Source organism: Bombina bombina, chromosome 5, assembly GCF_027579735.1.
Source record: "Bombina bombina isolate aBomBom1 chromosome 5, aBomBom1.pri, whole genome shotgun sequence".
Lineage (NCBI taxonomy): Eukaryota > Metazoa > Chordata > Amphibia > Anura > Bombinatoridae > Bombina > Bombina bombina.
The window spans coordinates 730,819,073-730,844,260 of NC_069503.1; the positions used below are offsets into that span (position 1 = coordinate 730,819,073).

Genomic DNA, 25,188 nt, shown 5'->3' on the forward strand with positions numbered 1-25,188 from the left:
TGCTAGCATTAAAGATTATAATAGAAATGAATTAAAATTAGTCACATTAAGGTGTGATGTGATGTTATAACTAATGAAAGATATGTTCCAAAACCTTAAACTATATATATAGTAAAGTTTTGCAAAATTTAAATTATATAGAAAAATTACACTAAAAACAAGGGCAAAAGTAACAAATTATATTATGGTTTAACAGGACATTAAAGTCAGATTGATTTATGCATGGCATAAATTAAATGTTTTAAAATAATGTAAAACCTCAATTTTGTTAGCAGTATTACAAAGATAAACCCCTCAAAAAATGTTCATAGTCTCCCTTGTTGTTGAAAATCAGAAGCTGTGCTAAGGTAAAAAACACTCGCTGTTGATTCCTATACACAGACTGTCTACGCATAACTGCAGTATGCATTCCAGGTCACCAGTTCTTCTGAGAGGAGAAAAATTAACCAAGTTAAATTGCAGCAAAATAAATAAAGCATGTAAAGTATTGTTTTGGTATGCTTTATTAAACTTTTTAAGACTGATCAAAGGTTGTGTTTAATGTCTTGTTAATCTATTCATAAAGAATTGGTAAAGTGAACATTAGCAGAATTTTAACTTTATGCAGGTATAATAAATTGTATACCTTCTTGTTAAGTTAAACTAATTGTATTTAATTCCAGGAGGCATTAATCCATACTTTCAGCCTTTCTACCAGCCAAATGAATGTGGGAAAGCACTCTGTGTGAGACCTGATGTGATGGAGTTAGATGAGCTGTATGAATTCCCTGAATACTCCAGGGATCCCACTATGTATTTGGCCATGAGAAATCTTATTCTGGCCCTATGGCACATAAACTGCAAAGTACGTCCATTTTTTTTTTTTCCTTAAAAAATGTTTTTTTGTTTTAGCATTATTATTGTTGGTTTAAGTTAAGAGAAGATCTGCATTGTTTCACCTCAGATATATTTTTTTCCTTTTGTTATTAAAGAGACATAGGCATTTTTTAGCATAAATGTGTAAGCTCCTCCTTCAGTGGGAAGGATGAAATCTTCCATATTTACTGGGCTATTAAAAACAAATGACACTATGTAATTTTACGCCACTAACTTTCCTCATATTACCTTTGTGTACAGCACCCTACCCTTTATAGATAGTAGTATTGAACTCTTTCTTACCTATTGGGTCACTATCCGGAATTGCCATTCTCGTTCCCCTCTGCCCTATCCCCCTTTGGAACTAACATTGCTGTCGCAAGTACAGAGCACACAAAACCACACTCTTAATTACTTTAAATTAACTATGGCTAATATTTTTGAGCAGGATACAACATCTAGAGAAACCAAAAGAACAGCTGAATAGATGACATGTTCAAATGATCAACTACCACCCATGAGAATGTTACAATAAGTTCCCACTCTATGGAATCCTTGTTAAAAGAAATACATAAAAACATGTATAAACAAGATAAGGTGTGGTGGGATGAAAAATTAATCCGCAAATACATAGAACACAAACTGATACCTAGAGGCCTACGTTTGCAACTTTTTCCAGCATTTGAGTTTGAAAATCCAAAATATACTGAAGAATGGGAAACTGCCCTGTCAGAATGTTCGGTCAAACTTATGAACATATTAATCAAACATAATAAAGAAAAATATGATAATTTGGAGAAAATTATACAAACACAATATAATCAGTTAAAAGAGTTTGAAGCCAATAATGATTTTTAAAAACTATGCAAAAGTTACCAAAAAGAACTTGATAAACTGACAAAAGAAATTACTCAAATGAAACAAGGTAAACTCCAAAGAGATTTTTAAGACTTCAAAGATAAAAAAAGTTTATAAATGGAGAAGGAGGAACTTTTACCGTAATACCTCAAAACCCTCCCAGGTCACCCTGGTACAAAGCGACATAACAGATACTGATGGATAAAAATTAGAAGGGGATAATGTTACAACCAATACACCTCCCCCTAGCACCTCCACTTTCCATCTTCCCCCAAGAGGAAAAAGGAATATTTCTTTTTTTAGTGGAAGGTTCATTACAAGGCACAGAACCACCAGGAGGGGAAGGGGGAAAACCAAAATAAACAAAAGACAAATGTGTACCAGGGGGCAACAACCCAGCAAAATGGGCAAACCGCAGAAAAGAACTCCCAGCCCATTCTATCAAATCAGGTTAAATCTAAGAGTTATCAATCTCTCAACACATCATTTATCTGATTGTCAAATCACAGTGCTAACTAAAGGTCTCTCATTTTGCCCAACCAACAAAATTAATTAATTTGAAATAATAAAGGACATACAACTTTTCATCCGCAAAATCTCTCTAAAAAAGTTCTTTAAAAGTAAAGAAACTACACATGATTGGTCCAAAGAAGATCTTGATACCGTAAATGATCTAGAAACTATCCTATCAGAAAAGGAAGAAAACAAAACTTCCAACGGGAGATATAAGATAAAAAAAAACAAATCTAAATTTGTACCTAAGAGTAATATCTGTCCCCAATTGGAGGTATTTAACCAAGAAGTATGTCAGGAGATAACAAATCTAAAAATATATCCCACTGCTAACAATTTAACAACTCAAGAAAGACAAGCCCTCGATGAGATAAAAAAAAATGGGATGAAGTGGTCATCAAGGAGGCAGATAAGGGTGAGAACATTGTTATATGGCCCACTGCCATGTATCTTAAATAAGTGGAGAAACAATTGAAAGAGAGAAACTGCTATCATAAACTGTATAACAGTCCAAATGATTCCTATCACAAGATTTATAACAAAATCATCAAGGAAACATACGATCTGGGAATCATAAATAAGGAAGAAAACAAATTCCTAACAGTAAAGGACCCGAAAATAGCAACTTTCTATCTTATACCAAAGATGCATAAAAATAAAAATCTACCACCTGGAAGACTCATACCAAAGATGCATAAAAATTAAAATCTACCACCTGGAAGACTCATAATTTCTGGAATTAACTGCCTTTCCGAGAGTCAGTCAGTATGTAGACCAAAGATTGAGAGTTTTTGTAGAAACATTACCATCATATGTGAAAGATACGATTTGAAGTACTACATAGTTTGGATAACCTTAATACACACACTGATACCTGGTTAGTAATTGCGGATGTTGAATCCCTCTATACATCAGTAGAGCACAATCTGGGATTAAAAGCAGTTGAATTCTTTCTCACAGAGGCATCAGAGGAAAATACATCTCATGACATATTTATATTACAACTACTTGAATTTATCTTGAGATATAACTTTTTAACATTATCAAATCAATTTTATCTCCAAGTAAAAGGAACTGCCATGTGCACAGCATGTGCCCCACGCAAATTTATTTTTGGGATGGTGAGAAAGAAGAGTTATTTTCTCAGATTTTAATACCATATACACAGAGAAGATACCCTTAAGGATCAGGTAAATAGATGATATACTATTCCTATGGGAAGGTAATAAATAAGATTTAAAAAATAAATAAAACTTGCGCTGTGAGATACAGCTAGGATTTAAACTACCGTGTGAATATAAAAATAATTACAACAAAAACCTCTATAGGTGATAAAGGGTGGCTGGATACCCGTGTAGATATAAAAACAATGAACACACAAAATATAAACCTCTATAGGTTATATCAAACAAATAACAAGATATATAAACATGAATTACGTGGTGGTGTTAAATAAGAAAGTGAATGTGATAATGAATGGTATGTACAAGCACATATACAAATGTATATATTTAATAAATCAAATTATACAAAAATATAGATAGTACTATGTTCGATATAAAATCTACTCTAGATATATAATAACATCCTATAAAACAAATACTCAATAAAAGGTGGGGACGTCTCCCTCAATAAAATCCGATGACAAGTGGTCTGACCAACTGTGGCTCGTTGATAATGTCAATTCTGTATTAGGAGTAAAAAGCGCTTTTGAAATTACAATGTAATAGTCAAAGGTAAGTAGTAAGGTCGGGATACATGCATACAGACGCCCAGCACTAATCAGCTAAGGAGCTACATATCGGCTTGGAGGCCGCAATATCCCGACAAATCTTACAGTAAGGTACCTTACTACTTACCTTTAACTATTACATTGTAATTTTAAAAGCGCTTTTTTTCTCCTAATACAGAATTTACATTATCAATAAGCCACAGTTGGTCAGACCACTTGTCATCGGATTTTGAGGGAGACGTCCCCAACTTTTATTAAATATTTGTTTTATCGGATGTTTTTATATATCTAGAGTAGATTTTATATCTAACATAGTACTATCTTTCTTTTTGTATAATTTGATTTATTAAATATATACATTTGTATATGTGCTTGTACACCCATTCATTATCACATCCACTTTCTTATTTAACACCACCACGTAATTCATGTTTATATTTCTTTTTATTTGTTTGATATAACCTATAGAGGTTTATATTTTGTGTGTTCATTGTTTTTTTTTTTATCTACACGGGTATCCAGCCACCCTTTATCACCTATAGAGGTTTTTGTTGAAATTATTTTTATATTCACACGGTTGTTTAAATCCTAGCTGTATCTCACAGCACCAGTTTTATTTTTCTTTTACAAGATATGACGAGTCCACGGATTTCATCCTTACTTATGGGATTATGCCTCCTGGTCAGCAGGAAATGGTAAAGAGCACCACAGCAGAGCTGTATATATAGCTCCTCCCTTCCCTCCCACTCCAGTCATTCTCTTTGCCTGTGTTAGTGATAGGAAGAGGTAAAGTGAGGTGTTAGTTTAGATTCTTCAATCAAGAGTTTTTTTATTTTAAAATGGTGCCAGTGAGTACTATTTTTCCTCAAGGAAAAATCGTCAGTCAATAAATTCCCAAGAGGAGTGGAGACATCTTATTTTCTGCCCTGATGTTGATGATCTTAGCAAACATTATCTAAGAACCTGCTGGTTCCCACAGAGCAGTTGAAGGTAGTGTAAAGAAACCTCTTCAGTGTGGAGAACAGTATCATGCTACAAACAGCATTGAGTTATGTTCAGTCATTTGTTTCTGGGGAGACTAGATACATCAGAACAGGCTGACATTATTCCCTAACTGGGGAGGGGTAATCAGTATGCACTATATGAATGGAAATGATGTACCTGGAATTCCCTTTTTATCTTGATTACTTCTCAGTGTGTTTGGTGTTTCACTTATGCATATACTGTGTGGGCTGACGCTGGGAGATGCGGTTTGCTGCTTAAGGGCTGTCGTTATGTCATAACTGGCTTGTAAGAGAGCAATATTCAATACTTGTTGCACTTTTATTATTTAAAGTGTGTGTATAAGAGGGGCACATGGCGTTTTTAGTGATATAAGTTGGGAAATCGACATGTTGTTTTTCTTCCCATGCGGGTTTGAGTACGGCTCGAGTTACGCCCATGGTGGGGCCTCATTTTGCACACTGTCGCACAGTGTTCATCCCGATCGGCAGCAAGGTCCTGGGCTCCGGTGGGGCCTAAGTCAGTTTGTACTCAAAGGGGTACAGAGAGACTTGGGAGCGCTACTCAAGGAGGATCAGTGTGATCTGGGGGCAGGTAGGCGCCGCAGCAGAGCTGTGGCGAGGTGCAGGAGCCTGGAGTGTGATAAAAATTGGTATATAGCATAACCAAACAAACGGAGCAGTATTGTTAAGCTAATTTGGGCACATAAGGGCTCTTTTTATTGCTGCAAACGTTGTTTAGACTGATAGCAGAAAAATTGTTGCGCTTTTATTATTTAAAGGCGCAGTCCACTTTTTAGTTCAAAATTTTTGACTATGATTTGACTTAAGAGTTCAATATATCAATTAAAGAACAACTATTATTGCTAGTCTGTTTAACATTTCTGAACTTCAGGAAAGTACTATGTGTTTAGACTTTTTGTCCCTCATGTACTGAAAGGGCCTTACAATGTAAAGAACAGATTTTCTTTCATTCAAGTATGTCTAAGGATGCTTCTCAGACTGATGAGAATCAGGGAATGCCGCTACTTTCTCCCCAAGCGTCACAACCTTTAACGCCCACCCAAGCGACGCTGTGTTCTTCAACCGCGTCCACTTTATTTACTCTGCAGGATATGGCTGCAGTTATGTCATCTACCCTTACAGAGGTTTTATCTAAGTTGCCAGTGTTGCAGGGCAAACACAGCAGGACAGAAGCCTCTCTGATTCCTGCGACTTCTGATGCTTTGATGGCTGTTTCCGATGTACCCTCACAGTGATCTGAATTGGGGGTCAGGGACTTTCTGTCTGAGGGGGAGGTTTCCGACTCGGGAAGTGTTACCTCAGAGGGGCTCGGATGTCATGTCCTTCAGATTTAAGCTTGAACACCTCCGCCTGTTACTTTGGGAGGTTTTAGCGACTCTGGATGACTGTGACTATTGTGGTACCACCAGAGAAATTGTGTAAGATGGACAAGTACTTAGAGGTGCCTGCTTACTCTGATGTTTTTCCGGTTCCTAAGAGAATCTTGGAAATTATTAGGCGGGAATGGGAAAGACCGGGTATCCCGTTCTCACCTTCTCCTAATTTTAAGAAAATGTATCCCATATCTGACACTGTCCGGGACTCTTGGCAAACAGTCCCCAAGGTGGAGGGAGCTATATCTACCCTGGCTAAGCGTACAACTATTCCTATTGAGGACAGTTGTGCTTTCAAAGATCCTATGGATAAAAAGTTGGAGGGTCTTCTGAAAAAGTTATTTATTCATCAGGGTTTTCTTTTACAACCGACGGCCTGCATTGTACCAGTTACTACTGCGGCGGCCTTATGGTTTGACGCCTTAGAAGAGTCTCTTAAGAACTGAGACTCCTTTTAGAGGACATTTTAGATAGAATTAAGGCTCTTAAGCTATCTAATTCTTTTATTACAGATGCCGCATTTCAGATTGCCAAATTGGCGGCTAAGAATGCTGGATTTGCCATTTTAGCGCGTAGAGCGTTATGGTTAAAATCTTGGTCTGCTGATGTATAATCTAAGTCAAAGCTTTTGGCTATTCCTTTCAAAGGAAAGACCCTAGTCGGGCCTGACTTGAAAAAATAATTTCTGACATTACGGGAGGTAAGGGCCTCAGGATAAAGCAGCTAAACTGAGGGGTAAACAGAATAATTTTCGTTCCTTTCGGAATTTCAAAGGGGTTCACTCTTCTTCCTCTAAACAGGAAGGGGATTTTGCTCAAGCTAAGTCTGTCTGGAGACCCAACCAGGTTTAGAACAAGGGTAAACAACCCAAGAAGCCCGCTGCTGCTCCCAAGACAGCATGAAGGGGCGGCCCCGATCCGGGACCGGATCTAGTAGGGGGCAGACTTACTTTCTTTACCCAGGCTTGGATAAGAGACGTTCAGAACCCCTGGACACTGGAAATCGTTTCCCAAGGGTATCAACTGGAATTCAAAAATTCTCTCCCAAGGGGGAGGTTTCTTCTTTCACGATTGTAGACCAGATAAAAAGAGAGGCATTCTTACGTTGTGTAAAAGAACTCTCTACTATGGGAGTAAATCGTCCCGTTCCAATACTGGAACAGGGGCAGGGGTTTTACTCAAATCTTTCTGTGGTCCCCAAAAAAAAGGGCACGTTTCATCCTATTTTAGATCTAAAAAGTCTAAACAAGATTCTCAGAGTCCCATCCTTCAAGATAGAGACTATTCGAACAATTCTACCATTGATCCAGGAGGGTCAATATATGACTACCGTGGACTTGAAGGATGCATATCTTCATATTCCTATCCACAAGGATCATCACCAGTTCCTAAGATTTGCCTTCCTGGACAAACATTTTCAGTTTGTGGCCCTTCCTTCGGGTTGGCCACAGCACCCAGGCTCTTCACAAAGGTTCCAGGGTCTCTTCTGGCGGTTCTCAGGCTGCGGGGCATTGCAGTGGCGCCTTATCTGGACGACATTCTGATCCAGGCGTCTTACCATCTGACAAAATCTCATACAGACATGGTTCTGTCCTTTCTGAGGACTCACGGGTGGAAGGTGAATCTAGAGAAGAGTTCACAAATTCCACAGACAAGGGTTCCCTTCTTGGGAACTCTAATAGTTTCTATATCCATGAAAATCTTCTTGATAGATGTCAGAAAGTTAAAGATTCTGAATACATGCCGAGCCCTTCAGTCCAATCCTTGATCATCAGTGGCTCAGTGCATGCCGGTGATTGGATTGATGGTGGCGGCAATGGACATTATTCCGTTTGCTCGCTTTCATCTCAGACCACTATAACACTGCATGCTCGGGCAGTGGAATGGAGATTATGCAAATTTGTCTCCTCAGATAAATCTGGATCAGGAGACAAGAGACTCTCTTCTTTGGTGGTTGTCGCCGGGTCATCTATCCCAAGGGACGTGCTTCCGCAGACCCTCTTGGGTGATAGTGACAACGGACGCCAGTCTACTAGGCTGGGGTGCGGTCTGAAATTCCCTGAAGGCTCAGGGGGTGTGGACTCGGTCGGAGTCTCTACTTCCAATCAATATTCTGGAATTGAGAGCAATATTCAATGCGCTTCAGGCTTGGCCTCAGTTCGCTTCGGCAAAATTCATCCGATTTCAGTCGGACAACATCACGACTGTGGCTTACATCAATCATCAGGGATGAACAAGGAGTTCCTTAGCAATGACAGAAGTATATCCAAGATAATTCGGTGGGCGGAAGCTCACTCTTGTTATCTGTCAGCAATCTACATCCCAGGAGTGGACAACTGGGAAGCAGACTTTTTAAGCAGACAGACGTTTCATCCGGGGGAGTGGGAACTCCATCCGGAGGTCTTTGCCACCCTGATTCTTAGATGGGGCAGACCGGAATTGGATCTGATGGCGTCTCGTCAGAATGCCAAGCTTCCAAGATACGGATCCAAGTCAAGGGATCCTTAGGCCGAACTGATGGATTCCTTGGCAGTGCCTTGGTCGTTCAACCTAGATTATGTGTTTCCACCGTTTGCTCTCATTCCCCGGGTGATTGCATGGATCAAACAGGAGAGGGCTTCGGTAATTCTAAACGCGCCTGCGTGGCCTAACAGGACTTGGTATGCCGATCTGGTGGACATGTCCTCTCTGCCGCCATGGAAGCTTCCATTGAGGCAGGACCTTCTCATTCAGGGACCCTTCCATCATCCGAATCTAGTTTCTTTGCAGCTGACTGCTTGGAGAGTGAACGCTTGATTTTATCTAAGCGGGGGTTCTCTGATTCGGTCATTGATACTTTGATTCAGGCACGTAAGCCTGTCACTAGAAAGATCTACCATAAGATATGGCGTAAATATTTTTATTGGTGCGAATCCAAGGGCTACTCATGGAGTAGGGTTAGGATTCCCAGGATTTTATCTTTTCTCCAAAGAGGATTGGAGAAAGGGTTATCAGCCAGTTCCTTAAAGGGACAAATTTCTGCTTTGTTGATTTTACTGCACAAGCGTTTGGCAGATGTTCCAGACGTTCAGTCTTTTTGTCAGGCTCTGACTAGAATCAAGCCTGTGTTTATAGGCTTGATTCTAGATATTAGATATTAAGTTGTTATCTTGGAAGGTTTTATTTTTGGTTGCTATTTCTTCTGCTCGTAGCGTTTCTGAGCTTTCAGCATTACAATGTGACTCTCATCTTATTTTCCATTCTGATAAGGTGGTTTTACGTACTAAACCTGGTTTTCTTCCTAAGGTTGTTTCTAATAAGAATATTAATCAGGAAATTGTTGTTCCTTCATTGTATCCTAATCCTTCTTCTAAGAAGGAGCGTTTGTTGCATAACTTGGACGTGGTCCGTGCCCTGAAGTTTTACTTGTAGGTGACTAAAGAATTTCGTCAATCATCCTCTTAATTTATTGTTTTTTCTGAAAAGCGTAGGGGCCAGAAAGCTACGGCTACCTCTCTTTCTTTTTGGCTGAAGAGTATCATCCGTCTGGCATATGAGACTGCTGGACAGCAGCCTCCTGAAAGAATTACGGCTCATTCCACTAGGGCTGTGGCTTCTTCATGGGCATTTAAAAACGATGCTTCTGTTGAACAGATTTGCAAGGCTGCAACTTGGTTGTTTCTTCACACTTTTTCCAAATTTTCCAAATTTGATACTTTTGCTTCATCTGAGGCTGGTTTTGGGAGAAAGGTTCTTCAAGCAGTGGTGCCTTCCGTTTAGGTTCCTGTCTTGTCCATCCCTTTCATCCGTGTCCTATAGCTTTGGTATTGTATCCCATAAGTAAAGATGAAATCCGTGGACTGGTCATATCTTGTAAAAGAAAAGGAAATTTATGCTTACCTGATAAATTTTATTTCTTTTACGATATGACGAGTCCACGGCCCACCCTGTCATTTCTAAGACAGGTATTTACTTATTTTTGTTAAACTTCAGTCACCTCTGCACCTTTTGGCTTTACCTTTCTCTTCCTAACTTCGGTCGAATGTCTGGTGTGGGAGGGAAGGGAGGAGCTATATATACAGCTCTGCTGTGGTGCTCTTTGCCACTTCCTGCTGACCAGGAGGCGTAATCCCATAAGTAAGGATAAAATCCGTGGACTCGTCATATCGTAAAAGAAATAAATTTATCGGGTAAGCATAAATTTCCTTTTTTTTGCTCATTCACTGTTTCACATAAACTACTAAGGAGGAGTAGTTTCTATACTAGGCGCATAGGATTTCTAGTTAGCGCCAACTCTCACTCCCACAAATAAACAAGATTTAGAAACATTCATAACTGAATTAAACAGCAACAATCTCAATATCCGTCTAACCCACAAAATGGACCAATCATCAATCTAATTTCTAGACCTAATCATTCGCAAAGATGTTGAAGGAAAAATTTCAACAGACTTATCACAAGTCCACAGCAACAAATAGCCTATTTCATCAAAGTAGTGCACATGCTCCGGGTACTATTAAATCCTTACCAGTAGAAGATGCTAACTAGCAGTCACTATACATCAAAGAAGACTACTACTGCCTTCAACCAAGGCTCCCACTCATGTGGAACCTGTTCAATCTGCTCTCATATGGACAAAACGAAGAAAATCCAAGACAGATTTGGGACTGGCAGAAAATCAAGAAATATTAAATGTGCCACTGAGGGAGTGATCTATGCACTCAGATGCAATTGCCAAAAGGTTTATGTTGGAATGACAAGTAGAAATCTTAGAACTTGTTTGCAAGAACATATAAGACATGTATCAAAAATTCCAAAAAAAGATAAGGAAGATAAAAAAACACTATCTATTGGGTACTTATAGAGTACAAACTAATAACCCGTGAGGGTCTCAAGGCACTACAGTGACATCATACTTCTTTGATTTCCATCAATCAAATCCAAAAAATCTAAAATGTACAGTATTGGGAAAAAATCTCCCTGGGAATCGGGTGGGGGGGTAATTTGGAGCAAGCCCTATTAAGGGAAAAATGCAAATGGATCTATTTACTTAATACTGTTCACCCACACAGCATGAATGGACAGAATAATTTCTACTATTTTTTTCTACATTAGAAAATCTCCTTCCTTTTTATTCATATAGAAATGATTCTCAGAATGACCCATCGGAGCAAATCATTCTAAAATAAAAAATATATATACTTGACGACAACTAAAAATGATCCATAAAAGGAATGTCCTAATGTAACCATCCAGTGTTTAAGAATTAGCCCCCTACATAGATTTTACTATCCTGGAATGAAATATGAGGCAAAATCATGAACTCCCTCATAGAATTCCCACTTATGTTTCAACACATACATATTATTTTAAACACTTGTCTTAGTTTTTCACAATTGCACACAACTAAAAATCACATAACCAATTTTGGTTACTAACACTTTCTTAAACACATTACAAAGGTTTTTCTTTCATGTAATTGGCAAGAGTCCATGAGCTAGTGACGTATAGGATATACAATTCTACCAGAAGGGGCAAAGTTTCCCAAACCTCAAAATGCCTAGAAATACACCCCTCACCACACCCACAATTCAGTTTTACAAACGTTTCCTCCTATGGAGGTGGTGAAGTAAGTTTGTGCTTGATTTTCTATGTTGATATGCGCTTCTCAGCATTTTGAAGACCGATTCCTCTCAGAGTACAGTGAATGTCAGAGGGATGTGAAGAGAGTATCACCTATTTAATTCTATTGTTTTCCTCGCGGGAAATCTTTTTCATAGGTTCTCTGTTATCGGTCGTAGAGATTCATCTCCTACCTCCCTTTTTCAGATCGACGATATACTCTCGTATTCCATTACCACTACTGATAACCGTTTCAGTACTGGTTTGGCTATCTGCTACATGTGGATGGGTGTCTTTCGGTAAGTATGTTTTCATTACTTAAGACACACTCAGCTATGGTTTGGCACTTTATGTATTAATATCAAGTTCTAAATATATGTATTGTACTTATATTTGCCATGAGTCAAGTTTATTTATATTTCCTTTTGCAGACTATCAATTTCATATTTGTGAAAAAACATATTTAGGAAAATATTTTTCTTACCTGGGATATAGTCTTTTTTTCAAATTGACTGCTTTTTCATTAAATCTTCACGGGAAAATTAGGCTTGCGAGGTCGCAAAATGCTGATGTTTATTGCGTCATTTTTGGCGCAATTTTTTTGGCACAAAGGTTCGTCCGGTGATGCAATTTAGTCATTTCTGGCGTCTTAGTTGACGCCGAGTTTCCTTGCACAAGTTTACGTCTGCAATGCCGCAAGTGTGTCATTTCCAGATGTTATCGCCAAAAAATGTCATTTTGCGTTTTCATACTTGGCGCCAAATAATTTCATTATTTAAAACCCCATTCCTATGTGCCTCTTGCCTTTTTATGTGTCAGAGGGCTGTGCTGTTTGCATTTTTTCCCCATTCCTGAAACTGCTATGTAAGGAAATTGATCATTTTGCTTTATATGTTGTTTTTTTCTCTTACATTTGCAAGATGTTTCAATCTGATCCTGTCTCAGAAACCACTGTTGGAACCCTGCTGCCTGATAACAGTTCTACCAAGGCTAAGTGTATCTCTTGTAATTTTGTGGAGATTATATCTCCAGCTGTGGTATGTAATAGTTGTCATGATAAGCTTTTACATGCAGAGAATGTATCCATCAGTAATAGTACAATGCCTGTTGTTCCTTCAACATCTAATGTACATGATATCCCTGTGAATATAAAATATTTTATTGCTGATGCGATTCAGAAGGCTTTGTCTGCTATCCCGCCTTCTAATAAACGTAAAAGGTCTTTTAAAACTTCTCATAAAGTTGATGAAATTTCAAATGACAGACAACATACTGAATTATTCTCCTCTGATGAGGATCTATCTGCTTCAGAAGATCCTTCCTCAGATATTGACACTGACAAATCTACTTATTTATTTAAAATGGAGTATATTTGTTCCTTGTTTAGAGGTGTTGGTTACGTCGGATATTGAGGAAACTAGTCCTCTTAAAACTAAAACTAGTAAACGTTTAAATTCTGTTTATAAACCTCCTGTGGTTACTCCAGAGTTTTTTCCAGTTCCTGATGCTATTTCTGATATTATTTCTAAGGAATGGAATAGGCCTGGTGGTACTTTTATTCCTTCTTCAAGGTTTAAAAAATTGTATCCTTTGCCAGCAGTTAGATTGGAGGTTTGGGAAAAGATCCCCAAAGTTGATGGGGCTACTTCTACTCTTGCCAAACATACTACTATTCCTATGGAAGATAGTACTTCCTTTAAGGACCCTTTAGATAAGAAACTTAAATCTTATCTAAGCAAAACTTATTTATATTCTGGCTATCTTTTCAGGCCTACACAGTCAATATCCAGCACTCAAAGCCCTCAGGTGTGTGCACACTGTCATAGGATCACTGCAACAATTCCAAATATACAGGACTCACAAAAAATGCAGTAGCACCACTTCTCATCATCCAAGAATTCCTTTATTTCCACATAATGGGAGCAGGTTACAGACAGAACGTTTCGGGTTGTACACCCTTAGTCATGTTCACATGACTAAGGGTGTACAACCCGAAACGTTGTTCTGTCTGTAACCTGCTCCCATTATGTGGAAATAAAGGAATTTTTGGAAGATGAGAAGTGGTGCTGCTGCATTTTTTGTGAGTTCTGTATCTTCTCAGGCCTGCAATTTCTCAGGCCTCCCATTATGTGGAAATAAAGGATTTCTTGGAAGATGAGAAGTGATGCTGCTGCATTTTTTGTGAGTTCTGTATCTTCTCAGGCCTGCAATTTCTATGGCTGATGTTGCAGCTGCATCAACTTTTTGGTTGGAAAGTTTAGCGCAACAGGAATTTTATCCTGATTTGTCTAGCATTGGTCGCTTGCTTCAACATGCTAATCATTTTATCTGTGATGCCATTTTTTATATCAAAATTGATGTTAAATCTATGTCTTTAGCTATTTTAGCTAAAAGAGCTTTGTGGCTCAAATATTGGAATGCTGACATGGTATCTAAGTCTAGATTACTATCTCTTTCTTTCCAAGGTAATAATTTATTTGGTTCTCAGTTGGATTCGATTATTTCAACTGTCACTAGGGGGAAGGGAGTTTTTTTGCCTCAGGATAAAAGACCTAAGGGTAAATCTAAAGCTTCTAACTGTTTTCGTTCCTTTCGACAAAATAAGGTACAGAAACCCAATCCTTCCCCCAAAGAATCTGGTTCCAGTTGGAAGCCTTCAAGTTGCAGTAAATCCAAGCTGTTTAAGAAACCAAAGCCAGCCCCCAAGTCTGCATAAAGGTGCGGCACTCATTCCAGCTCAGCTGGTAGGGGGCAGATTAAGATTCTTCCAAAGCATTTGGGCAGATTCTGTCCAAAATCAATGGATTCAGGGTATTGTCTCTCAAGGGTACCGAATAGGATTCAGAGTAAGACCTCATGTGAGAATATATTTTCTCACGCATCCCAGCAAATCCAGTAAAGGCTCAGGCTTTTCTGAAGTGTGTTTCAGACCTGGAGCTTTCAGGGGTAATCATACCAGTTCCGTTTCAGGAACAGGGTCTGGGGTTTTATTCAAATTTATTAATTGTCCCAAAGAAAGAAAATTCATTCAGGCCAGTTCTGGATCTAAAAATTTTGAACCGTTTTGTAAGAGTGCCAACTTTCAAAATGGTGACTATAAGGAGGACTATTCTGCCTTTTGTTCAGCAAGGGCATTATATCTCCACATATCTTCATATTCCGATTCATCCAGACCACTATCAGTTTCTGAGATTCCCTTTTCTAGACAACCATTACCAATTAGTCACTGTTCCATTTGGCCTAGCAACAGCTCCAAGAATCTTTTCAAAGGTTCTCGGTGCCCCACTCTCTGTAATCAGAGAACGGGTATTGCAGTGTTTCCTTATTTGTACGATATCTTGGTACTAGCTCAGTCTTTACATTCTGCAGAATCTCACATGAATCAACTAGTGTTGTTTCTTCAAAAACATGGTTGGATGATAAATTTACTAAAAAGTTCCTTGATTCCTCAGACAAGGGTCGCCTTTTTAGGTTTCCAGATAGATTCAGTGTCCATGACTCTATCTCTGACGAGACGAATAAAATTGGTTTCAGCTTGTCGAAACCTTCAGTCTCAATCATTCCCTTCAGTAGCTATGTGCATGGAAGTTTTAGGTCTCATGACTGCAGCATCTGACGTGGTCCCCTTTGCTCGTTTTCATATGAGACCTCTCCAGCTTTGTATGCTAAATCAATGGTGCAGGGATTATACAAATATATCACAATTAATATCCTTAAATCCCAATGTTCGACTATCTCTGACTTGGTGGTTAGATCACCATCGTATAGTTCAAGGGGCCTTTTTTGTTTGTCCAACCTGGACTGTGATCACAACAGATGCGAGTCTTTCAGGTTGGGGAGCTGTCTGGGGATCTCTGACAGCGCAGGGGGTTTGGAAATCTCAAGAGGCGAGATTACCAATCAATAGTTTAGAACTCTGTGCGATTCTCAGAGCTCTTCAGTTTTGGCCTCTTCTGAAGAGAGAACCGTTTGTTTTCAGACAGACAATGTCACAACCGTGGCGTATGTTAATCATCAAGGTGGGACTCGCAGTCCTCAGGCTATGAAAGAAGTATCTTGGATACTTGCATGGGCGGAATCCAGCTCCTGTCTAATCTCTGCGGTCCATATCCCAGGTATAGACAATTGGGAAGCGTATTATCTCAGTCGCCAGTCTTTACATCCGGGAGAATAGTCTCTTCACCCAGATGTGTTTCTTCAGATTGTTCAGATGTGGGGGCTTCCAGAAATAGATCTGATGGCTTCTCATCTAAGCAGGAAACTTCCCAGGTATCTGTCCAGGTCCAGGGATCCTCAGGCGGAAGCAGTGGATGTGTTGTCACTTCCTTGGAATTATCATCCTGCTTATATCTTTCCGCCTCTAGTTCTTCTTCCAAGAGTGATTTCCAAAATCATAATGGAGCGTTCATTTGTACCGCTTGTGGCTCCAGCATGGCCACACAGGTTTTGGTATGCGGATCTTGTTCGAATGTCCAGTTGCCAACCTTGGTCCATTTTTCCATCAGGATCTCAAATTATTAAATTTGAAGATATGGAGATTGAACGCTTAGTGCTTAGTCATAGAGGTTTCTCTGACTCAGTGATTAATATTATGTTGCAGGCTCGCAAATCTGTGTCTAGAAAGATTTATTACCGAGTTTGGAAGACTTACATTTCATGGTGTTCTTCTCATAAATTCTTTTAGAATTCCTAGAATTTTACAGTTTCTTCAGGATGGTTTGGATAAGGGTTTGTCTGCAAGTTCTTTGAAAGGACAAATCTGTGCTCTTTCTGTTCTGTTTCAGAGAAAAATTGCTAATCTTCCTGACATTCATTGTTTTGTACAGGCTTTGTTTCGTATCAAACCTGTCATTAAGCCAATTTCTCCTCCTTGGAGTCTTAATTTGGTTTTGAGGGCTTTACAGGCTCCTCCGTTTGAGCCTATGCATTCTCTGGACATTAAATTACTTTCTTGGAAAGTATTGTTATTTTTGGCCATCTCTTCTGCTAGAAGAGTTTCTGAATTATCTGCTCTTTCTTGTGAGTCTCCTTTTCTGATTTTTCATCAAGATAAGGAGGTTTTGCGGACTTGATTTCAATTTTTACCTAAAGTTGTGAATTCTAACAACATTAGTAGAGAAATTGTTGTCCCTTCGTTGTGTCCTAATCCTAAGAATTCTTTGGAAAGATCTTTAAATTCTTTGGACGTGGTAAGAGCTTTGAATTATTATGTTGAAGCTACTAAAGATTTCAGAAAGACTTCTAGTCTATTTGTTATCTTTTCTGGTTCTAGGAAAGGTCAGAAGGCTTCTGCCATTTCTTTGGCGTCTTGGTTAAAGCTTTTGATTCATCATGTTTATTTGGAGTCTGGTAAATCCCCGCCTCAGAGGATTACGGCTCATTCTACTAGGTCAGTTTCTACTTCCTGGGATTTTAAGAATGAAGCTTCTGTTGATCAGATTTGCAAAGCAGCAACTTGGTCTTCTTTGCATACTTTTACTAAATTGTACCATTTTGATGTTTTCTCTTCTTTAGAAGCAGTTTTTGGTAGCAAAGTTCTTCAGGCAGCTGTTTCAGTTTGATTCTTCTGCATATATTTTTATTTTTTTTCATTATTAAGATTAAAACTTTTGATTTGGGTTGTGGATTATTTTTTCAGCGGAATTGGCTGTCTTTATTTTATCCCTCCCTCTCTAGTGACTCTTGCGTGGAAGTTCCACATCTTGGGTATCTGCTATCCCATACGTCACTAGCTCATGGACTCTTGCTAATTACATGAAAGAAAACATAATTTATGTAAGAACTTACCTGATAAATTAATTTCTTTCATATTAGCAAGAGTCCATGAGACCCACCCTTTTTGTGGTGGTTTATGATTTTTTTTGTATAAAGCACAATTATTCCAATTCCTTATTCTTGATGCTTTCGCTCCTTTCTTATCACCCCACTTCTTGGCTATTCGTTAAACTGAATTGTGGGTGTGATGGGGGGTGTATTTATAGGCATTTTGAGGTTTGGGAAACTTTGCCCCTCCTGGTAGGAATGTATACGTCACTAGCTCATGGACTCTCCAATATGAAAGAAATTAATTTATCAGGTAAGTTCTTACATAAATTATATATATATATATATATATATATATATATATATATATATATATATATATATATATATATATACATACATACATACATACATACATACATACATACATACATACATACATACATACATACAGGGAGTGCAGAATTATTAGGCAAATGAGTATTTTGACCACATCATCCTCTTTATGCATGTTGTCTTACTCCAAGCTGTATAGGCTCGAAAGCCTACTACCAATTAAGCATATTAGGTGATGTGCATCTCTGTAATGAGAAGGGGTGTGGTCTAATGACATCAACACCCTATATCAGGTGTGCATAATTATTAGGCAACTTCCTTTCCTTTGGCAAAATGGGTCAAAAGAAGGACTTGACAGGCTCAGAAAAGTCAAAAATAGTGAGATATCTTGCAGAGGGATGCAGCACTCTTAAAATTGCAAAGCTTCTGAAGCGTGATCATCGAACAATCAAGCGTTTCATTCAAAATAGTCAACAGGGTCGCAAGAAGCGCGTGGAAAAACCAAGGCGCAAAATAACTGCCCATGAACTGAGAAAAGTCAAGCGTGCAGCTGCCAAGATGCCACTTGCCACCAGTTTGGCCATATTTCAGAGCTGCAACATCACTGGAGTGCCCAAAAGCACAAGGTGTGCAATACTCAGAGACATGGCCAAGGTAAGAAAGGCTGAAAGACGACCACCACTGAACAAGACACACAAGCTGAAACGTCAAGACAGGGCCAAGAAATATCTCAATACTGATTTTTCTAAGGTTTTATGGACTGATGAAATGAGAGTGAGTCTTGATGGGCCCGTGGCTGGATTGGTAAAGGGCAGAGAGCTCCAGTCCGACTCAGACGCCAGCAAGGTGGAGGTGGAGTACTGGTTTGGGCTGGTATCATCAAAGATGAGCTTGTGGGGCCTTTTCGGGTTGAGGATGGAGTCAAGCTCAACTCCCAGTCCTACTGCCAGTTTCTGGAAGACACCTTCTTCAAGCAGTGGTACAGGAAGAAGTCTGCATCCTTCAAGAAAAACATGATTTTCATGCAGGACAATGCTCCATCACACGCGTCCAAGTACTCCACAGCGTGGCTGGCAAGAAAGGGTATAAAAGAAGAAAATCTAATGACATGGCCTCCTTGTTCGCCTGATCTGAACCCCATTGAGAACCTGTGGTCCATCATCAAATGTGAGATTTACAAGGAGGGAAAACAGTACACCTCTCTGAACAGTGTCTGGGAGGCTGTGGTTGCTGCTGCACTCAATGTTGATGGTGAACAGATCAAAACACTGACAGAATCCATGGATAGCAGGCTTTTGAGTGTCCTTGCAAAGAAAGGTGGCTATATTGGTCACTGATTTGTTATTGTTTTGTTTTAGAATGTCAGAAATGTATATTTGTGAATGTTGAGATGTTATATTGGTTTCACTGGTAAAAATAAATAATTGAAATGGATATATATTTGTTTTTTGTTAAGTTGCCTAATAATTATGCACAGTAATAGTCACCTGCACACACAGATATCCCCCTAAAATAGCTAAAACTAAAAACTACTTCCAAAAATATTCAGCTTTGATATTAATGAGTTTTTTCTGCACTCCCTGTATGTGTATATATATATATATATATATATATATATGTATGTGTATATATATATATATATATATGTATGTGTATATATATATATATATGTATGTGTATATATATATATATATGTATGTGTATATATATATATATGTATGTGTATATATATATATATATATGTATGTGTATATATATATATATGTATGTGTATATATATGTATGTGTATATATATATATATATATATATATATATATATATGTATGTGTATATATATATATATGTATGTGTGTATATATATATATGTATGTGTGTGTATATATATATGTATGTGTGTGTATATATATATATATATATATATATATATGTGTGTGTGTGTATATATATATATATATATATATATATATATATATATATATATATGATGAAGACCCGATCATGTATATGCCAAAAAATCCGTAACACTCGTTCCTTCATGTATAAGTAAACAAATACCCTGATAGGGTAGAATACATCACACCTCTGGATTTCCATTGGAGAATAAGATTCCTCACAAAGCCACGCCTGTACTGACATTACGGACAGAGTTAATCTGTATTACACCCATTCGTGAAAAAGTCAACAAATCCCCTGATAGGATGGGATATATCACGCCACAGGTTTTTCATTGGAGCATGAGACTCCTCACTTGGGACCGCCTGTCTTGACATACCGGACGGATTTTAACATATATAAGATCCACCACATATATTACGGTATATTCACCTATTCAAACCTCATAAGGTAGAGGTCAGTGACAATCTAGCTAAATATGTTCGCCCATAATCAAAATCAGATAGATCGCCCCAACTCTCAACCACTGGTCGAGAGGTTGCCATGGCAACGTATGCAAACAAATAAAAGGCACACAATGCGGCTGTGTATTATTGTGTCTGGACACTGTTACTGCTTACCAGAGCATAAAGCGTTAGTAAAAGCTAAGGTGGTTACTGATTCAATCCCATAGCATAAAATCATGATATTAATACCTGGAGATTTACTAGTGCCGCTCACAACATGTGAACCCACACCCATCTCGGCACACCAGTTCACTAGTAGTCTCTGTATCACACCACAGTACAAATGCGAACTACAATCTATACTCACAATCTACTATCATCTATTTCAATGATTTCTTTGCGGTCCTTGCAATTATAAACGTAAGGTTGCCATGGCAACCTATCAACAAAATAGAGTAAGTCAAAAAATATTAATGTGAATCCAAAATAAAAAATTACACATAACTCTACAAGTACAAGTATGTGCCCAAATAATGTCTTAACAAGCTGCCATGACTAAATGTTCCCACTAATAGTGACGAAGAGTTGCCATAGCAACATCAAAATAAACACCCAACTGGATCACTAAATACAAAACAATTAAATACACACAGATAGCAAAAACCATCTTCCATAGAACTAAATAGTGTATAGTAAACAGTCCGTACTGTTATCCAGAAACATAAGACCAATCAAAATTTTTCAAAATATAATAAACGTCTGTAAGTATTGTAACCCTAAACCAAAAACAAAAACAGACTGTATACCGATATCCGCATCAACCCGTGAAGATATTACATGGTATAATCCCAAAAGTAATTACCAAGGTTAAGTATTGCCCATATTTGTGGCCTCTTACATAAAAAATAAATAATAATAATAAATCACAATCTTCCATTGACATAATATTAAGCCTTTATTTTGTGGATGTCTTTTCCATGGCCAAAAATTGACATCAACATAACCAAAATAATAATAACAATTAAAAGTACTAATGATGCTATGAAAGACTCATTCGTAGATCTCCTAATAGTAGTCATCTAAGTGTGCCATACTGAACTTCAGTATCCACATGAAATACTATAATATAAATGATATGGAGTACAGGAAATATCTTTTCCCATCATATATGACCATAGTGCAAATGCTACCAAAGTACCATTATCAAGTCGGCTAGAACAGGTCTGTCTACAATCAACAGGAGGCATATAGGTCACAATGAACTACCCACAGTGTATGTGTGTGACAAGTGAAGTGAAGTACTAAAAAGTTAAAAACAGGTTAAAAACATAACACACCTCATATGTTTTCAATTGAAAACTTTAGTAATAATAATAAAGAACAGGGAACACCTCATCTAATCATATACAGATATTACTACCAAAAAAAATAAAAAAATTAATTAAATCTATCTTGAGAGTAGGAAGTAGAAGCGTGGACTCTCATGTTATTATATCAACATATCATGCATTCATGGACTCTCACTTAATGGATCAATGAACTCTCATGTACCATAGGTTATTAAAGAAAGTTCTGCCATCCCGTCTGTATGTTTAAGCCTCTCGGGGCCAATGTGCACAGTTCGTGTATCCAACGTGCTTCTTTTCTGAGGAGTATCTTGGCTCTGTTCCCTCCTCTTCTTAGGACTGGCACATGGTCAATGATTCTGAAGCGTAAGTCACTCACAGTGTGCCCTGCTTCAAGGAAGTGGTGAGCCACCGGATGTTCTGCCTTTCCTGTATTTATCGCAGATCTGATGCTGGAGCGATGATTCGCCATCCTCACTCTGGCATCGTCAGTCGTCTTGCCAGTATAAAATTTCCCACACGGCAATTCAGTAGATATACAATAAACTGGGTTGTGCACGTGAGAAAGTATTTAATCTGGTATCTCTTACGACAATCAGGGTGTTGGAATGTCGTGCCCGTGTGCATACTGTTGCAGGTAACACAACTGATTCATTTATAGCAACCCATTTTCTTCATTAGCCAGGCTTGCTTGTCGTTTTATAAAGGGATGTCAGTTTTTACTAGCAAATCCCTCAAACTCCTGCCTCTACGATATGCCAATCGTGGTGCAGCCCATTCCGCAAATGGCAGTGTGGGGTCACTCTGGAGTATTTTCCATTCATCCTTCACTGCTTGTGCAATCTGATATTGGTCTGGATTGTATGTGGTGGCAAACGTGAGTTGGGGGTTTGTTTTGATGTTCTGAATTCTCCGCTCATCTTGAGATAAGAGAGCCAATTCTTGTTGTTCCCCAAGATTCTTCTTGTTGTAACCTCGCTGGATGAATCTTTGTGTCATTTCTGCCATCTGTGTCCGCATCAGGTCCTCGTCGGTATTGTTCCTTATTACCCGTTGGTATTGTGCTTTGGGAATGTTGCGAATTAGTGCTGGTTGGTGGCAACTTTTAGCATGCAATAACATGTTGCGATCAGTTTTCTTCCGGAACAATGTGGTACCCAGTCCATTTGGGGTTTTGAATACTCTGACATCCAGAAAATCCACTGTAGCACTATTGACAGTGTGTTGAAATTTGATTGTGCTATCCATCCCATTCAAGGTGTGGATCCAATTGTCAAGGGAATGTTCTCCATCTCGCCATATCAAAAATACGTCGTCTATATAACGACAATAGAACATAATGGCTTCCATTTCATAGACCTTCATTTGTATGGATTCGTAATCAGCCATAAATAGGTTAGCCAACGACTGGGCCATATTTGACCCCATCGCAGTCCCTTCTGTTTGTAAGTAAAAAGTGTTTTCAAAACAGAAGAAGTTGTTCTCCAAACATATCGTGAGACGGTCCACCAGAATTTTCTCTGGAGGTCCCACATATGGACTCTTTCTCAGGTGATTGACAACTGCTGCAATCCCCAACTTATGGGGAATTACCGTATATAGACTGCATACGTCCATCGTCACTAGTAGATCAGTTGGTTGTATATCCCTTAATTGAGTGATGGATCGGATAAAGGCATTGGAATCTTGTGTATATGATTTCATTCTTTTAACCATAGGCTGTAGATGGAAGTCCAAAAACTCAGCTAATGGTTGTAGGAGTGATCCTCTCGCCGAGACGATAGGTCTTCCTGGGGGGTGTGTGGGATCCTTGTGGATTTTTGGTAGCGTATAGATAATTGGTGTTATAGGAAATCCCTCTTTAGAAATTGATATTTCTGTTTAGTGATAAATTCCATCTCGCACCATCTTCCAAGTTTTTCATCAATGAATCTCTTCAATTGGTGAGTTGGATAATTTTGTAGGATCCTGTAGGTCTTTTTGTCTGTTATTTGTCCCAAAAGCTCCGATCTGTACTGTTGTAAGTCCATCACGACCACAGCACCACCCTTATCTGCCGGGCGTATCACTATGGTCGTATCGTCAGCCAGTGTCTTAAGCGCCAGTCTCTCATCCTTAGTCAGGTTGTCCACCCTCCTCTTATTGGGGGTATTCTTGGAAACTTGGGTCAGATAGTTCGTGTATGCAGTAATGGATGGATTCTGTGACTTTGGATCAAATGTCCCAGGGGTTCGGAAACGTGTTGTCTCACTGTTGTCAGTCTTGTAAAATTATTTGAGTCTCAAGTTTCTCCCAAATTTATGAATGTCAATGTATGTATTAAATGAGTTCATCTTAGTTGTCGGGACATAGGATAATCCCTTGTTCAATAGAGATTTCTGATTGTGACAAGGGTCTTGAGCTGATATTAAATACATTGTTGTTCATCTCCTCTGGATCGGGGGGCGGCGTGACATGCCCCCCCCTCCTCGTATGTGGTCTGTGCCTCGTCCTAAAAAACGAACCGAGGGGGTGTGAGATGTGGTATATGAGGTGCTGGCGCCACTAGCTCCCCTCATCCCATCCCACTGTTGGCCTCTGTTCGCACCTCTGGATCTGGTGGTAATGCCTCGATATGTAGAATCCCCACTATCTGTTACCACTTCTGGGTCTGAGCTATCGCCCGAGCTGGTATCGACCGTATTAATGCTTTTTTTCGTGAATCTTCTTTCCTTTCATCGGGTGATAACATCCAGCGATACACACTCTTATAAGTGTAATCCTGATTAACTGTTTAAAGTTTCCGATTTTTGAAAGCAATAAGTTCTTGTTTATATAGCTTAATTTGTTGTTCAGATTCAAACGTCTGGATTTCAGTTCTAACTTCTTTAAGTAGTCGTCCAGCTTCTCTGATCACAAGGAGCATGAGGTCAAATGAACATTTATTGAGAATCTTGCACCAATTGGTGCAAAATTCGGCATTTGATCTTCCAATCGTGGGGATGTTTTTAACTCTGAAGCCTTGTGGCAATAGTCTCTTTTTGTGATAATCAGATCTATTCCATGAAGATTCAAATCTCTCACTTTGCTTAAGTTTTGCCAGGGTATTGTATAGGGACTGGCACGACTCCTCTGTCTGTTGTTCTTCAATAGACCCAAATCTAATGGCCTCTGCGTCCTCGTCCGTAAAAGTAAAGATATCCTCATGTCTCTCCTCCACATTCTCACTCTGAGACAAATTAGGTGTTCCCATGTTACCAATGTTTAACTCAGTCATGATGTTATATGATGAGGCACAAATGATGAGAAATGGGAAATGATTTGAGCTGATTCAGCCTCAATGTGGGTGCACTGTACAGTAGGAACATAAATCGAAGTTGTATTGTATGTGCACTCTCACCAACAAACTGCAACTTGCCAGGGTGCTATAGCCAGGTATGTAGATATCAGAAGTGGAAAAAACACTCA

General features: G+C 38.7%; 1 protein-coding gene across 1 annotated transcript in view; it reads left to right on the plus strand.

Annotated features, from left to right (window-relative positions):
- KDM1B (lysine demethylase 1B) overlaps positions 1–25,188 on the plus strand; it is a gene marked incomplete in the record, with an annotated part of 482,282 nt that overhangs the window by 70,145 nt on the left and 386,949 nt on the right. The window contains 1 exon segment of the mRNA XM_053715839.1: positions 663–844. Coding sequence (XP_053571814.1) covers positions 663–844 — 182 coding nt within the window.